The sequence below is a fragment of the Myiozetetes cayanensis genome, unplaced genomic scaffold, assembly GCF_022539395.1.
Source record: "Myiozetetes cayanensis isolate MyiCay16 unplaced genomic scaffold, myiCay2020 scf2-11, whole genome shotgun sequence".
Taxonomy (NCBI): domain Eukaryota; kingdom Metazoa; phylum Chordata; class Aves; order Passeriformes; family Tyrannidae; genus Myiozetetes; species Myiozetetes cayanensis.
In genome coordinates this window covers 78,653,006-78,671,935 of record NW_026087411.1, presented here as the reverse complement: position 1 = coordinate 78,671,935, position 18,930 = coordinate 78,653,006, and the positions used below count along the sequence as shown (strand labels likewise).

General features: G+C 36.7%; 1 protein-coding gene across 1 annotated transcript in view; it reads right to left on the bottom strand.

The window, feature by feature from the left end:
* RNGTT (RNA guanylyltransferase and 5'-phosphatase) overlaps positions 1–18,930 on the bottom strand; it is a 180,054-nt gene that overhangs the window by 124,104 nt on the left and 37,020 nt on the right. The window contains exons 9-10 of the mRNA XM_050315090.1: positions 10,858–10,993; positions 4,654–4,725 (exon numbers count right to left, since the gene is read on the bottom strand). Of these exons, the coding sequence (XP_050171047.1) occupies positions 4,654–4,725; positions 10,858–10,993 (208 nt within the window). The remainder of the gene's footprint in view (positions 1–4,653; positions 4,726–10,857; positions 10,994–18,930) is intronic.

Genomic DNA, 18,930 nt, shown 5'->3' with positions numbered 1-18,930 from the left:
TGAGACAGCAATGTCAGATTTTGAGTTGCTATTAATAACAATCAACATCACAGTTCAGACTGAAGAAAGTTACAATTAAAAAAAATGCTTTTAAATGTCCTGAAGCATCATTTGTTTTTCTTGACACAGGCATCTCTTGTAACACAATGGGAAGTGTTACCACTTTCTAGAAACCAGATGTCACAGAAACAGTAAGTAAAAGACACTGAGTTAAAGGATTCCATCAGCATTCCTGAAGATTGACTTTTGCAGAAGCTACACATGATAAGCATCAGAATTCAATACAAAATTTATCACGGAAAGAGACAACCAAGATTGATTATTGGCACGTTTTCCTAAAGTACTCCAGTATAAGTCTCTCCCAATCACTGAAATTCAATTTTTATTTTCCCTTCCTCCTAAGACTTTTCCTGTATAGACATCTAGAGCCATATATACACTACGTATATCCATCAGTCTATTCTCTTAGTTTCCTTTGGTTCTTTCTAAAATGCTGCTGTGGTTTATTCTTGATAGACTACAGCAAAATCAAAAAGCTAAGTAACAACAAGCCTCACTGATAACAATGTGGATTAAAATTTGTAAAAGGTAGGTCTTTGCCCACTCAGTTTCTTTTATTTTACTCCCTTACTTTTCTCCTTGATTTGTTTCTACAGCCTTTACTCACCATAAACTTTCCATTACCATTCTCTTGTGATGGACACATTACCCCTGACTTCCTTACCTCCTCTATGCTCATGCTAAGGTGAATTCCTAAGAATTGAAGAAAGATCCCATGATGTACTGTGAAGCTCCATGATTCCATGTCGGATTGCTCTCCCAAAATCACAATATTGCACATCAAATGAAAACCACTATTTTTACTCACAGCTGATTCATTACTAGAAGGCCACTGCTCCTTAAATCTCAAATTGACACTGGTCTCTTAAACACTACAATTTTCAAATGCCAGAGCTCCAAGGCAGAAACTGGACACAACTATTTATAATTTGAGATCTTTGGTTTTTAGGCTGAAACTTTAAACATGCAGCTTTAAGAATAAAAGTACCCTCTCACAATTTCTGTACACAGAAGGCAACAGTGTTTAGTTAACTTGGTGTTTAGTTAACTTGGACACAGAGAAGTCATGGTAAGCATTCTGGGTTTCATTTAGGTGTTAGTTTTCAGTCCAACATATCCTCTTAGTAAAAGCTTGAGAAATAGGGTGTAGAACAGAGATAAGGTTGCCTGGTCTCAACTGCTACACTTCCAAACAGGAACTTTAACACTACTTAGCCACCTAAGGCCAAGATAATGAAGAACTCAAATAAATACAAGAATAGAGTACACTGTAATTTTGAAGCACAACAACAATGCTGGCCAAATACACTGAGAATCATTCAAAGTGATATTACAGAAAATTACATTGGGAAATTTTAAATTATATGACATTATTTTACTGTGACCTGAAACTTAATTCCTTTTTTTTTTTTTGTATACATGTTAATAGCTTTCACTGTTACATACATTATTTACAGTCATCTGGAGGGGTATAAGTTGACATATATCTTACTATACTACATGATGCATTCTGAAAAACTACACATTTCCCTATTTCAGGACTAACTTCTGTATTTTTGTGTTAGTACTGGTCATCCTAGCACACAAATTCTCATCAGTATTAATAGTGCACATAAGTCTTTGGGATGTACTGTAAAATCTGTGAATGTAATATTTCAGAAGGAATATTCTGACAAAGCCAGAAAACTTTGCAACACTCGGCTAGCAAAATAGGTTGAGCATTTGAGAATAAGCTCAGGTGAAAATATCTCTAGTTTGCTATATCTGACTAAAACATGAGGTTTGCCTCAGCAAAGGTGTTCATCAATGGGGTTTGCATGTGTATTTCCACAGACTGCATTCCATGAAGTTACATTTCCAAGAGCAGAGTATCTGGTCACTGTGAAGGGTGAGATGGGGGACTTGCTGGAAATCTTGTCACATGATGGATAGTGAGTACAGTAATTCCACCATTCACCCTCAAAAAGACTCAACTACTTTCATAATCCAAGAGAACACTATCAAATTTCAGACCAACCTCTTACGTCAAGTTGGTTTTGGGGATTTTTGAACCAGGGGCAGGGGGCATTGTTTGTCTGAGAAGACAGGGACAGGGCGGAGGAAGAATGTTTTGCTTTTGAACTGGACTGGTGCTTTGTGTAATTATCTGATTTGAAGATCTGCTAGAAAAATGAACACAAATCTAACTTACACAACTGAAACAGGAATTTATCCTTTCTCACCAATTATGAGTTAATACATTTTACCTCTCTTGGTGATAAAATTCTGTTGATCATTTCTTGCCAAACCAAACATCCTTGGGTGCCCATTTCTATAATTAAGTTTCTAAAATTAACCTAAAAATCGCTGTGCTTTTTAATCTTTGTAGTAGGGCCATTGCTAATGACTTCCTGCAGCTAAAGTCCTGCTTGTACTCATACTGATAACATTATCTTACTTTGTCCTTCACATTAAAAAAGTGTTACGTAGTAACTAAATCCTCTGTCTCATTCCCAGTGCATTTAAAAAACCAACAAACAAACAAAACCAAACAAGCTTTAAAGCACTTAAAGCCCTGCTCAACAGAAGACTTTTCCCAAAAGTTGACAATCCTCTGCTCATTTTTCCTGTTTGCCAAGTAGGATTCATCATGGTAAGTCTGGGCACTTCATTACAAATGTGGGTTTCCTCCCTTTCAGCCAAAAAAAAAAATCTCACCAAAATAATTACAACTCCAAAAAGTGTTATTTTGCTAGAAGAAACTGGCGGACAGAGGAGACTGTATGCTTCTTAACCTTGCATGTTTATTTTAAAGGAAGCGCAACAGCAGTGAATGGCAGGTTAGACACAACAGAAGAGCAGAAACAAGGAAAGACAGGAAGGTAAAGAAACATGGAGTCACAGGAGGAGGAACAGGTAAGAAAACATAAAGGAAAAATGAGAAATAATCATAGGAGGAATCCAGGAAACTAACACCTACTTTACAGGAAAGGTTAGAGAAAGGACATCCAGATACAGAATTTAAATGTGTTAACAAAAAGCATCTAGTCCTAATCTAACACTTATTCCCACAAACTACTACTTTTAAAAGCAGCTGTCCTAATTCACAGTATGACTACACTTCCAAGAATACCAAAGTAATTTGTGGTGACTAGTACCATGCCTACATTTGCAATTCCCACTTACACTGAGTGATTGATGTGACTAGTACCTTACTCAAGACTGTAGTTGAGAAAGTCTGAAATGCACTGTGGTTTACTAATACTGTTTTTATCCTGTTTGGTGCACTGAAATAATAATTTTGTTTTTCCAGAAGCACTACAAGATACTAGAGTGTTTTCTCCACGGGCTATTTAGTCACAGGTCTAGTGACTAAATTTAACACATTGTTGTGGGTTAAATATAGCAGGTGGCTAAGCTTCCCACAGCTGCTCACTCACTCCCCTAGAATAAGAGGGAGGAATAGAAGGAAAAGGATATAAGTGAGAAAACCCAAGGTGGGAATAAAGAGAGTTTCAAAGGTAAAACAAAAGCGGCACATGCAAAGAAAGACAAGTAAGGAATTCATCCACCACTTCTAATGGTCAGGCAGGTGTTTAGCCACCTCCAGGACAGCAGGGCTCCATCACACACAATGGTGACTTGGCAAGGCAAAAGCTTTAACTCCAAACATCCCCCTCTTTGCTCTTCTTCCCCCAGGTTTATATGCTGAACATGACACCACATGGTATGGAATGTCCCTTTGGTCAGCTGTGGTAAGCTGTCCCAGCTGTGTCCCCTTCCCAACTTCTTGTGCACCCCAAGCCTTCTCACTGGCGGGGTAGGGTGAGAAATAGAAAAGGGCTTGAGGTTGTGCAAGTGCTGCTCAGCAGTAAAAAAAACCATACCTGTGTTATCAGCACTGTTCTGTGCTGATTTGCAAATCCAAAACACAGTAACATACGAGCTACGATGAAGAAAAAAAATAAATCTACAAAAGATGCCAACAAGAGCCCTTTAGTGACATTCAAACCTTAACCATATTTGAAAGCTGGTTTACAGAAAACAAATTTCCTATTTTCAGTGCTGTTTAACAGCTCTTTCTTGTGACCACAAAGACTTTATTCTCCTTTTCCACAGCTTCCACAATATATTTCTTTCTTATATACTTTTCCTACAGCCTGTGCCATCAGGAGAGCCTGCTGTTGAGGACTTAGCAGAGGACCAGCTGCCTGGTTTCAAACAGAAATTTGAGAAGGAGGTGACAGAGCAGCCTAACAAGTACTGTGATGCTCTGGTAACAAATACACCACTTACAGGCTAACTTCTTCATGGCCTATTGATTTCACTGCTTAAATAGTTCAAACATGCTCTAGAAATGGGAAATATTCCTACAGTGTTTAGCAGACTGTTTCAAACCACCATTTTTTTCTTGAGCAGGTGGAAATAAATTGACACATCCTGTAAGGCTGCTTTCAATCTTAATTCTGATGCATTGCTTGTTATCGAGTTGCAAAACCACCCAAATGCTTTTGGTTCTCAAATTTACTTTGAAGCTCTTACTTATATAAACTAGATTAAAACTAAAGTAAAAATCAATACCTAATGATAACCAATACAATTCAAAATACTTACATTAAACTTGATAATGTCATATATCAAGTACCGAGGGACAACCTGTCCATTAACCTTGTCGATGATCATTTCCTTAAAAGAAAAGAGATGACACGGACATTTATTTCATGAATATAGAAGAATGTCAGCACATTTATACTTAGTGCACATACCTGCAAGCGTGATGTAATCAAACACTGGCCACACCTTTATTACAGAAAATATTATACAATAGGATAAGATTATAAAAATATTATTGTAGTCTTAAAAGCCTCTCATGAAGCATACAAAAAAACACCAGGAAGCTGTACTAAGGCTTCTGATCTGCAGCATTTATACATTAGTTTCCCCCCAGCTTTTGAAATCACTACCTTTCTTGAGTGAATGAGTTTTGAGAAATCGCAGTAAGAACTGCAATCCTTAATCAACCAAGCACTATTGGAAATCTTGACCACAATAAGAAGTACAACAGCAAGGATGTAAACAAGCATTCACATTCATTCTCTATGCTCAGGTTGGACCTTTTCATTTTAACAGCATCCTTGGCAGCAGTGAGAGCTGCAATTTGCTTAAGCATTGCACTGTGACTAAACAGTATGGTTCCTTCAAATGGAAATATCACAGACACTCTCTGTGTCACATGGAGTTAGTTAACATTCAATATGTACTGGAAAATCAACTTGGAAATATGTCAGCTAGGGAAAGAATATTGACAATCAACATCCAAACACAAAAGTGTTTCCTGAATTTAATAGTACATACAAAAATATAGACACCCTACATGCTGGTGCTTACATCTATAACTCAGTCTTCCTATGATATGAATTAGACACAATTTATTAGTTTGATAAACTAATACAGAATATTTAGTTTCATATCAATTAGTCATGATTGAACACAGTAACAATCAACCCTAGGTAGTTGTCTTTTCCAGACAACTCCAAAATATTCACTTCTCTAAACGCAACCAATCTTCTCCCTGCCCCCCTCCTCCACCTGATTCTTGGCTAATAAGTTAGCCAAGTTAATAATCTGCTAAGAATTTTTTCCTGAAAATACCAAGTTAAAATCCAAATTCACACATAAAAAATAAAACAATTCAAAAACATGAAAACAGTTCACTGTAACAAGATGAAAACCTGAGATCAAGAATTATTCCAAAAAACAACATTGCATCAATTCAAATTACTTTTGTTTAGCCAGTTTCTTGATAGGTTAGTAGCAATTTTATGCCTTACAACCTTTTAACTGCTCTTAGAATCCATACATTTTACAAAATAAACCCAAACAAGAGTCTGACTGACTCATGCAAGATTGATTTTCAGTCTGCACAACAATAACAAGCTTCTTCAATTGTACCTAGTATTTAACCGCAATTTGCTTTGAAAAATAAGCAAGCAGTTGTAAAAACATAGATTTGTTTTAAAGAAAACACAAAGCTTGAAGCATTTAAAACTACACTAGAAGACACAAACATGTTGTTCTCAAAAAACCATTAGGAACTTTAAGTTGCCTACTTTATATTTTGGAATCTCATCTTCTATCAACAGAACACTGAGACAGAGGTTGAGCTTTCACAACCAAATGCTGCATTCACAGGTATCGTGAATGACTACCTGAACTGACCTTACACATCTTAAAAAATTCAGAATAAAAAAAAAAATTCAATGACTGAAAAACATTCATTTGTAACATTACTATAGCATATTCTTGACTCTAAAAAATATTAAGTCACAGGTACTATCAACTATCAACTAACATTTGCAAAAGAAGTTCCACATAGAAGTAATGTAATAAAACACCATTCTGTTAGTTTCCACTGGTGAGCTATCAAATGAACAGCTGATGCAACATTGTAATGCCTTCTTTGACAATAAATTTTATAACTAAGTGCAAGAACAGATGGACTAGGTACAACTCAAGAGACAGAAAGGATAATGTGCAAACCTGGAAGAGTGAGTAAAGATATAATGTGAGGGGTATGTGCGTGTTGGGGGGAAACAGGGGAAAAAACCCACCCGATAGTAATCAGGTGAAACAAAGTAAAACTAAAACAAAAGAATGCAATTTCCTTAATGTTTCAATCTAATTGACAGGTGAAACAAATTTTTGAAACATATTTAATTGAACACGTAGTTAAGGTTTAAGGACTCACTTCCTCGGCATGCACATTCAGAGCCTCAGTTTTATGCAAAGTTAGCATTTGTACACAAAACCCTGAAAATATTTCAATGCCTGGTATTATGAGATTTTATGCCTGACTTTCAAAATCTGAATCTCTGGATATTCAGTTTAAGAAGAATTATAAAATACATCCAAGAGGACCAAGAACTACTTTTAAACATCTTCTGGAATGTTCATTTTTAATACAGAATTAATTTTATAAAAAAACCTTTTCTCTACTCCAGACATGTAAACCTTTTTGATTCTATTACCGATTAATAAACTTCCTTCCTCACATACCCACTTTTCTTCCTCCCCTGCCTCTTGTTTTCTTTGACATCCTGACTGAAATCCCGGCTACCAGAACAAAAAAGCAATAGCACAATATGTCTTAGAAGTAGGGATGACAAACTCCTGCACTGCTCATCTCCATCATGACAACAGCATTCCCTGCTCCATTAGTTACGCCAATACAACTGTCATAAAGCAAAAGCTGTAAAGTGAGCATAAGGTTCAGACTGGAAATGCTCTAACACATAATTATTTTACAGTCTGATTTCAGAATCTTCCTTGAAATTATCAGAATTGAAAAATACCCCAGGGAATAAACCTCCTCAGAGGCCAGTTCAGAGAGGATGGGAAAATGCAGTATTTAAGGACTGACCACAATCAAACTTACTCATTCTGATCTGAGAAATAACCTGACACTGTAAAACTACATTTAAGCCAATTTTTAGATAAGTCAACACTTAAACCCAAATCCACTCACTTGACAAGTTAATAGAACATAAAAGTATCCATGAGGCACACTTGCATCCATGCATTCCCTTCTCCACGTTGACTCCATGTAGATTTACAGCCAGTTTAAAATTTCCTCTGTTAGTCAGTATGATCTTTACCACTTGTCCATTAGCTGCTAGTTTAGGTATTCACTTAACCTGTGGGCCTGCAGAGATTCTCATCACTGTTATATTTCAGGAATTAAAACAGCTTTTTTTTTTTTGCCTTTTTTTTTTTAATCTATTTTGCACAAATCTATTTTTCACCAGCTTTTGCAAACTCAAAAAGTTTTAAGTTATGCCATTTCTCAGAGAGCTTAAAAATAAGTGAGGTCCATACTTATACTAAAACATAAATAAATCTCTACCTTGTTCTCCATTTTTTGAGTTCTTGGCCATCCTAAGTCTTCAAGTGTGAACAATATTTTATATATGAATACAATAGATTAAAAATTGTATTAAAATTATAAAATGTAATTCAAGCCAAAGAATGCCTCTGCATTTTCTACTCAACTGTTTCAAAGCTATGCAGAATGCCAAGAAAGCTCCTGAAAATAACTAATTAGTTTTCTTGCATGACAGCCAAAACAGTTGAACAAAACTCTATGCATTCCCTCCAATAAACAAATGGATACAAAACACTTGGCTTCTACAGGAATAATTCATATTATAGTAGTCACCTGTAAGTAATATTCAAATTAGCTTTAATGAGCTTTGCAGAAAACTTTCTTCCATGCCAGGAGAACAACTGAAACTGAAGAGCTGGAGATGAGCACGGAGTATTGCAGGAGAACTGTCATCATCAAAGATGTAACTGATCACACTAAGAACTGTTCGCAAGTAGTTTCAGCCTGAAGTGAACCATAAATACATTTGAAATTCTCAAAGACAACCACATGAAAGGCTGACACCAGAACCGTTAAAGCAAGTTAATAGATCCCTGAATGCATGAAAATTGCCTTTATGAAAGTTTCATATAGACTGTCATTCTAAATCAAGTTAGGCGGAATGACCTAATCTTAAAACCAGTGGTTTTGCCACATGGCACTGATATTTCTGTTTTCTCTTTCCTTCTTTCTCATATTTTTAAGATTACTGTAAAGCAATGTCAATTGGGCTACCACATTCTATATTCACTTCCTGACAGAAAGAGAGCTACTTCAAGGACAGTAAGAATGAACTACTTCAACCTGCAGTTAAAGAATTAACTCCAACAACCCTTCAAGCACTAGTTAGTATAATACGTTAATACAGAAAAAGACATCTTCTTCTCATTGATTTAAAATATAAAATAAAATCAATCACGCCTATATCCCAAGTAAAGGATCATTCACAGAAATTGTCATTTGGCACCAACATTCAACAAACATTCAATTACGAATTGAAGTTAAGCTGTTCTGATGCTTCAAATAATAGACAAATCTTATCCTCAAATCTGTTGAAAGGAAATTCAATTGAAAAAAAAAAATTCTATCAACAGTCAGTTTTTATTTAACTGACTATATTAAAATAAATTTAGAAATCTGTACTATGAAAAGTATTTATCCATTGAAAGGTTTTAGTTTTATCTCAGAGTACTTCATTCAGAGTACTTGTTGATTTAATGTCATTTTACTTTCCACTTTATGAAAAAAACATGGAGGGGGGAAAATCTGACTGATTTTATGCCAGTAAATACCAAAATGCATTGTTACAGTCAAACTTTAACAGAACAACAAATTAATCAAAGTTATAATTCATGTCCTGGGTACATGACAGAATTTATTCTTAAGACACTTAAATCTGGGAAACACAACACACCAGATCAGAGACCTTCTCCCATGCCCCACAGCCACATAACACACATATCTCAATACCCTCATCTTCTACCACATCCATATTCACTACCTTCACTAAAATATCTGCTTTGAAATACAAATAATCAATAAATAAAAGAAGAGCGATTTCCCTCAAGAACACCTAGCATTGCACCGTATGGACACCGGCAAGTCATTACTTTCTCAAGAGCCTTAGAAGGAACATCATAATAAAAAAAGTTCCAGCCTTTTTATCTCAACAGTATGGGACTTAATGTATGTCATTAAGAATAATATTATGTATGTCCTTAGGAAGCTGCCTGGCTGAAGAGGCTCCTACCAGACATGATAGCTTGTGCAACCACTTCTGAGCTGACAGCATTGCATTTCTTGCATTATGCTCTCAATTTTTCAGTGAAGCAGAGATGGTGGAAAATATTCCATTATCTGCTACTCTGTCCCTCAGACAGTACATCATTCCTCGCAGTAATTATCCTCGCAGGTTCAATTTACACATGCTTCACATGTAAATGTGTGTTCAGTAAGACAGATCATTCACAGAAGTGACATTTCAAGAAGAATATTGACATTAAAGGCCTGACAAAGGAAAAAAAGTTAATAATGACAATATGGTCTCCTGTGTTTGAGAAGTGCACTAGGCTTCAGAAGACCAATATGGAATATCATCTCAGGTATTCAATACTTCAGAGCACGAAGGAGTTACAGCAATGTACAGAGCCTCCAATACTACTGAAACGTAACAGGAAACCGCACTGATCTGCACTGAAAGGGATTTAGCGTAAGAGCTAATGAACTTCTTTTGCTCATGTAAAGTAAGATGGTCAAGAAAGGAATAACCTCTTTTTGTGGCTACTGTTCTGAAAAGCTTACCATGAATACTCCACCCCAGCCTTCAAACAAAAAATACAGACATTTTCCAGCTTGTTTTACAACTGTCTCAAACAGATCATTAGGAAGTTTAAATAATTTAAATTAGCATGACAGCTTAGAAATGTTTTGGTCTTAAATAAAAGCAAGCCATTTCTAAATAATTTAATAATTCAGATCAGCTGAAAATAAAGGTGACAGAAACAAAGACATCAATTCACAAGTCTAACAAAAGATTATGAAAATTTTAAAATTTTAGAAGTATTTCTATGAGCTGTATGAAATAGACCATGATTACTGTTTAAAAATATAAAGCTGTAGCAAGAGATGACGTTCTGCAATCACCTCTTTAGATTCTCTTCAAACCTTTTCTCATATTCAGAGACTGTCATCTCAATACCTTGATTTATTTCAAAGACAAACAGCTCCCCCCTGAGCAGTCATCGCTGCTATTCTGCAGGTAATTTCTTATGGAATGCTATTCCCACATTCAGCCAGTGACTGAATCCATATTCCTCCTGAAATCCTATGATGGCCCCGTTTGAACAAAAGCAAACAGCACTGAAATTGTTACAATAGCTATACAGTATGCTCCTTACCCCATCCAGAAGAGTGTTTGTTAGATGTGTGCGAAGATCTTTACGAAATGGAAATTCCAGGTTAGATACATGAAAAATGGAATTGTCTCTATCAATCATATAAACTTCATTCTTGCCATCAATCAGCATCATGTACCTGCAAATGCAATTTTAAGATATTACAGTTAAAGGTACATCCCCAAAATCTCTATTATTTTGTTTTATATTAAGTGCTAAAAATAAGCAATAATGACAGATATTAAGCCTGTTAAAATAACTTTTTTACACTTAAAAGTTTAAACCTATTGCCTCAGGAAAGCAGATGATTTAGCTCAATGCAATTATCACAAAATATATTTCAAAGATAAAAGTTCAGAATGTACATAAATACATGCACGTGTATATACATATATATATGTAAGAATTTTGCTGTGTCCAGCTAAAGTTATGCCTGAAAGTCTATTAAAAATAACAGAGTTTTTAATACTGTAAGAAACACATGAGGCTAACTCAGATTTCAAGCAAAGATCTTTTACTCCAGCTTTTCCTTTATTAAGTGGACTAGAACTTTGCCAGGTATAAATCTGGAGAATTTCAGTGAAAGAACCACCCTTCCTTTGTATCGCTGGCTATCTGTCACTGCAGCATTGAAAAGTCCCAGCCAAATACTGAGCCACTTCTCATTAAAACACCAACAAATTTAGCCACGGTACATTTCTCTCACAAAGAAAACCCCAAACCTTACTACACTATCACCAGTAGCTTGTGAGCTTGTTTCAGTTGCAGACATATGCATTTTCTACAAATTTCTTTACATTATGACAGCACTTGGGAGCCCAAGTCATTAATTTAGACCTCTCTGTGCTAATCTCACAAAAGATTGTTTTATACAGGTCTACAGGTACTATATAAAAAAAAATTGAACAAATAAACAGAGAAAAAAGAAGGACAAAACCCACAAGGGATGTTAAACAGCACAATAGCTGTAACACACCTAAGTTACCTTTGTAAAGTTTTCTTTGATCTTTGCAACAAGAGTACTAAAGTAGAGTTTCAGGAAGAATAACAAGGCAGCTGTGCAGACAAAGGTCTTCTCAAACTTGTGCAGCAGCCTAGGAGTACATACACCTTCTGACTGGAGACAGGAAACTGAAGAAATTTCAGTGGAAACCAGTATCAAAGGCCAAGTGCAATAAGTCAACATCTTGGCAGTGAATAGAGAACTAATAAAGGTGTTGAGCGTATTCTCTGTGAGGGTGATGAGGGACTGGAACAGCTTGCCCAGAGAAGCTGTGGATGCCCTATCCCTGGAAGTGTTCAAGGTCAGGTTGGATAGGGCTCTGAGCAACCTGGTCTAGTGGAAACTGTCCCTGTCCACGGTAGGGGTGTTGGAACTGGATGATCTTTATGGTCTCTTCCCAACCCAAACCATTCTGTGATTCAAATACCACAAGTGTTGAAAGTGAAGACTAGCACCTTGAATCTGATGTGATCAAGATAGAAACTGTTGTGGGACTCGAAAGGCTCAAAACAAAAAACACCAGAAAAATGCCTCTTAGGAACAAACAAGATGCTACTGCACTTAGTAGGATCAGTGAAAAGAACAATCTATCTCTGAATATGTGTCTAAATGTTCAGACAGGAAACACCATGTCTGAACAGCAATGCAAAATATAATCAGACAAGAGCCAAAGTTGACATGCAAAATTCAAAGTAGGTCCAAGTTCTGTGTCTCAGTCAAATCTGAGTTATGTCAGTTTTACTAATTATCACCTGAGCTGCTGTAAACAAACTGATGCCTGATCATGCCATAACTGACCATGTTTGTGTTCTACACCAAAACTAAGAGTGTGACCCTATACTGAGCTTATTCTTTTAGTGATCCATTCATTTCACCCATGCCAAAAGCAGCAGTGTTATTACACAAGTTCTATTCTGCAAAAGAAATCAAAATCACGGAAAACCAAAAATAAAGAAAATAGGAGCACTACGGTCAAGATAGTTCAAAGGTTCTAAAACTTCTCAACATTTAATGTTCTTAAATAGCCTCTGATAAAAATAGGGAAGGGACACAGATCTTCCCAGAGCAACTAACACATCCAGATTGCAATACAGTTGCTTTGACAGTACAGAATAGAAAAATATGTGATTAAAAGTAAAAGATTATAGTAGTTTCCCCATCCACACCACAATATTGTGAAAGCTAGCAAGCATATTTTGAAAACTTATTTGGCAAAGAACTTTTCATACTTTGGACATATGGGGGGGGAACAGTACTTTTCATAATTTATCCATTTCTCCTTGGAAAGTCCTGGTTATAAAGAAATAACAAGCTATCAGTAGTTGTTTCTAAAATTCACCACTGCTCTTACAAGTAATGCCCACAGGATCTCTGCTGCCAAAACAAAGCAGCAAGCATTCCCCAGAAGCCCTGCAGGCAAATGGTCTACACAGGCAGCTGTCCTGTTGTCTGCACAGATCCTCCCTCTAGAAATCAGAAGATCTGACTACAGGAGCGCAGGACACCCTGTGCCACTTAAATAAATAATTTCTTTCAGTATTACGACTGTTATCATAATTCACTATATATCAGTTCAACTAGTGTTTTTCCACACACAAGATGAATACTTCAAGATGGCACAAATCAGTTGGGAAAAAACAGACATATATGAGCAGAAAACCTAAGCGGAGGGAGTAGCAACATTAGAAGAGCTGAAAGTTGTACATGAGATGCTTTATGGAAAAAAACCCTAATATACATTCAGTTAGAAAACACAGTACCAGTTCTTCAGAAGCAAGAATACAGAATACATTCATTTTTCAAACCAAGCTAATTTATTCAAAACTAAAACTAACTAAAAAGAACGTGTGTTTTTCTCAAAAATAAAAGAAACCATGGGAAGAGAAGAAGAGGTGTGTAAATAACAGAAATAAAATCACTCTGCTTCGATTTTAATTTTATATATAAACTTAAGCAGCAACCTCTGGACTCTCATATTCTCTGTTGGTTTAAGCACATGCTTTCATTGTAACCTGCTTCAAAGAGAAAATAGCATCTAAAGCTTCACAAGACCTAGCACTTCAAAAAACCCCATTCTTGTATCTTCATTGCATTTGTGGTGCAATAAGTGATCTTTCAAATGCTTTGAAAAAAATGAAAACACAAACAGAGAAAAGTTTTGTTTTCAGCCACCTAAAGCATCTACGGGTTGAGACAAAAAGATTTACTCAAAATCTATTACTTGAATATTGAAATGAACTTACCACCCTGTCTCTAGTCTAGATCTTTCACTGAAAATAAAATCTATGGGAATTTACTTAGAAGTTGGTAGCTGGATACCTCGACCAACCACTAGTGGGAAGATCCCTTCTCTCTGAAACCACAGCACAAAAGTTACATCTCTTCTTCCATGATTCCTCTCTTCTTTAAAATTTGTCAGTGTTAGCCGTTTATATCATAAATTCTAAATAAGAAGGACAATGGTAAGTCTTATAATAATAATAATAATGGCCAGTCTTCGCGAGCGAAGATCCGGGGAAGGTCTTTCCACCTTCCAGCCTGCGCATTGGATTTTTTAGGTGAGACACAGTGTGCGCGGAACTGAGCCCACCCTTTAATCCTAAGGTTCATCTGCCGGGGCCAAGCGAGCTTGGACAGTGGCAGCGAGGTCCTTAGGACGTAGGTGGGTTGCCTTTAAGGGCTAACGAGCCCCACCTGCCCGGGAGTGGCCCTGACCGGGAATCGAACCCGGGTCTCCGCGGTGATAGCGCGGCGCCTTTACCCCCTAGACCACCAGGGGCTCCTAAGTCTTATAACTGAACACAAAAGACTCCTAAGCAAAGATCACCAGGAATCTCAGTTATGTAACTCAGAGGATGGTGAGGCACTGGAACAGGTTGCCCAGAGAAACTGTGGATGTCCCATTCCTGGAAGTATTCAAGGCTAGGTTGGATAGGGCCCTGAGTATCTTGACCAAGTAGGTGACATCCCTGCCCCTGGTGGGTGGGCTGGAATTAGATGATCTTTAAGGTCCCTTCGAACCCAACACATTCTATGATTTGTACAATTCTATATCTTACTTTAGAGAGCTACTGAGAAATGGTATATGCTGATTTGGAAGACAAAAAAAAGAAATCGGTATAAGCAGATAAGCACTTAGATCAGAATACAGAGCATGCCTCTGGGCAACACCACACAGGCAGAGAAAGAAGAGCCATGATTTCTCAAATACATTTACCAGAGACAGCACACAGGAGCTTAACTGTCATGCATTGTGCTGCTCGATGTGAACGATACTTGCTATTACAGCTGTACATTTATCACTAATTACCTCTATTATGCGAGCACCCAAAAGCTCCAATTAGTAACCAGGCCCTATTGTTTTAGATTCTGTGCCAGTACACAAGATGATGTGCTCCTGTTTTAGATGGCTCGATCTGAATATAAAACCAGATAAGTGAATAATAGAGCAAAAGCAGAGCAGCAATAAGAGCAATAACAGAACTGCTCATTCACCTTTGAAAAATATACATGGAAGCACAGAATCATGTTTGAGCTACAACCATCATCTCTTCAACTGTCAGTCCAACCACTACAAACCAGTTTCCACTGAAACAGAAGTTCTGACAAGTGAGTTAAAGAAAAAAGGGTCACACTGTCCACACAGATTAATCTCACAAGCAGATAAAAATGCTAAAATCCGAAGTTTCATTGGAAGATACTTTTCATTCAGTTCTGATCCTGAGGCAAGGTCCGTTACTAATTTTAATTGGACATTAGTATTAACATGATAATTCAGGAAAAACGATGAGAACTTCATTAGCAAAGAACTACAGCTCTTGGTATTAGACAAGCAGATCTCCAAATCACCTACCAGAGTATTAATAACTTTAATCTTTAAACTTTAAAAAATGTCAACCACCAAATAAAGTTTTCTCTTTGGAAATCAATTATTTTTAGCATACCCAAATAAAGACAACTCTTTCAAAGGCTCATCTGCCTCCACATATATCCTGTTCATGCAGTCCACATCAACTGGGCCCCAAATACATGCTATAAAAATGATTTTATTAGACTTCCATTTTCAGTGGAGTTTGTTTTGGTGGTAGTTGTGCATTTTTAGTTTTTACACAATTTTGAAGCTGACATGAGCTACAATAAAAATGCTAAGTTAGAAATCTAAGGCTTCTCCTTATGTGAATCTTTAGCATTTTTCATCATTAAATTTGAAAGTACATTTCAGGAAAATATTATTTAATGCAAAATAAGGCAAATTACTTGGTGTCCCATAACCTAGAGTCATTGAGACTAAAGAACAAGAACAGCACTGTATCTCCCAAGCTCCAAATCCAATCCTGTACCCACCACAACACGTGTTCTCTACCTCCTTTCCCAGATTCTTAGGATTCACAATACTGGCTCTGAAAATACCCCCTCCTGGCGCAGTACGTAGCTACACTACATGGTGTAGTGCCTGCCAAAACATATCTACAGTGAAACTGATCTCCTACAAGTTCACAGAGGTTTCGTCCCTGACTTCAATTTTGTGATGTGTTTTATGCATGTTGAACTTCTTTCTCAGCCAAAATCACAGCAACCATCTTAGCAATAAGGTTATATATGTTAATTTGGTGCTTTATAGAAGTTTTAAAACCTTAAGTATAATATAAAAAAAAAAATACAGCACAGTTTCCTCAAAACTTTAAGACCTCATCTTCTGAGTTTAACACAAAAGTAATTTTCTGAAAAAAAAAATCTAGAAGTAGAAAACGGATTAGAAATATTGTTTTAAAGGAAGATTAAAAATTCAGCTCCTTTAGGAGCTTTCTTTGCCCTCAGTATTTCTTCAGACAGGCTATATCAAAGAAGATTATTTATTTCGACACAGTACCGCTGTTGCTGCTTTTTATTCATTTTCCTTTTTAAATATGCCTGTGTCTGTATTATCACATTAAAGAATGCAAAATGTAAGAAATTCCATCATCAACTCTGAGCACAGAATACACGGCAGCTCTCCATTCCCAAGTGAGTTCATTACACAGCCTAGAATTCAGTCTTGTGAAAGCGCTGCCCTCCCACACAAATAAGCATTACCCAACTCTGAACAGCAATTAGCATCACTAATATGCTCGCTGATGCAGAGGCAACAGCAAAATCCTGTTGCAGATATGATTCTAATTTCTTAATTTCTTGTTATGACTGGCAACACATCAAAATCATGAGCGTGTCGCCTCTCTGGAGATTGATCACCCAGGATGAGTCCAAGCCACTTGAGCACTTTACTTTGGACCTGCCACTCCCTCTGGCAAGTAAGCATTGACTTCTGGCCAGACACATCAAATGCTGCAGAAAAGGCCAGGAGAATGAAAATTAATGACTGCCCTCTACCCACTGACAGTAGGAGATCATCTGTGTCACTAAGCCACCGCAGTTCCACGTCCTGACCCAAATCCGGACTGTGCTGGATCTAGAGTAAGTTTAAATTAGACAAGTTTGAAGTTGGCTTGAGGCAGATGGAACAATACACACTGAAGTCCTGATAAACTGAGGAAGGCTCAGCTTCCTTTCTTCTATTAATTGCTGCTAGCAATGGTTGCTACCTCAAACTCTGTCTCCTGGAGGATGACAAAGCCTGAATACAGGGACACAAACACAAGGAACTTACATGACAACTTATAATATTATTTTCAATGTGTAAACAAAAGGAAAGCAATGTCTTTTTAATCTGCACACTGACAGCTATCACAAACACCTTCTCCAAACTTGTACATGTTTTCATTTGCACGAGTACACAGTGCATCAACCAGCAAGAAACACTACTCACTACACAAAAACTGCTGCAGAATCTTGTATTCAGCTTGACAGTTCAAATTCTAAACCATTCTTTTTAAAACCACACACACAGGCCTTTGGAAGTTAGTCTGTGCTAAGTATTACAACACTTTATATTTCTCTCACATATTTCTAGGTTAAAGTCTGCCATCAACAGTCTCCACAGCATTTTAAACCAAAAAATCCTTTAGATTCTGACTGACAGTCAGTTACCAATTAACAGCCTCCAGCTTCAATATTTCTCATTCATGACCCTGCATTTTCCACAACTAAATATCCTTCCAGTTTTATTATTCTGCTCCTCAGTGAATTCAGTGGCTTATCTCCCTCATTTGTCAGAAGATATTTGGGTTCTGTTTCAAAATTCTTAATGAAAATACAAAATTAATATTCAAGATCTCCACTTGGGGCTTTTTATGTATTTTCTTCCAAAAGCATCCACTGCCATTTTCTTTCAATCTGTTCTTTACCTCTCTTACAATTCTAACAAATGTCTTAGAAAAGAAACACAAGAAAATCCCAAAATTTTGTCAAAGTGCAGAAGTATGAGATCTACCAGTATTCCTAGGTCAAAAACTCAATATTCCCTTATACAAACTCCTACCAAAATGGTATATTGAACTCAGAGGAAATGCCATTCCTCATCTACATTTCTGACTGTGTTCCTCAGTCTTTCTATTAACTACTTCCCTTAACTAAATCTGTCATTTTATAAAGAGAAAACACGCATTACTGATCTATTTTTGTCTCTCGTTACAATCATGATGTTTTAAATTTAAAGCAAAGCGTTTTCATCTACAATCGAGATGTTTTTCCCCCAATATTAAAATAGTGTTACTAGGCTGCTGTTTAGTAAGTAAATGTACCCTTGTGTATCTCTTGCTATGTTCAGAAGCACCTGTATCTGTCACCTGTCATAATTCTCCACCAATTCTCCACCCTCAAAAGAGTTCAGCCTCTGGTTAACTTTCACAATTGTAAGGTGTCTTCTTGGGGTGAAATGATCACTTCCCTAAGGCTTTAAAACTGTCTTGGCTAAGCTCTTATTATGGAGATCACGCATTCAGCTTGCATTAGGTGTTCAACTGTGCTCACATTGACAACTCTGATCAGGTTGAGTATCTGCAGCAGATTTAGCAGTAGCCCAGAAGTTTATCTTAACAAAACTGTAGTGATTTTTTTCAAAACCTGAACTCTCTAACAATTCTTTTATTCTTCAGCTTATTAGGAAAATAAAATGTTATTCCTCATATTTTATTTTG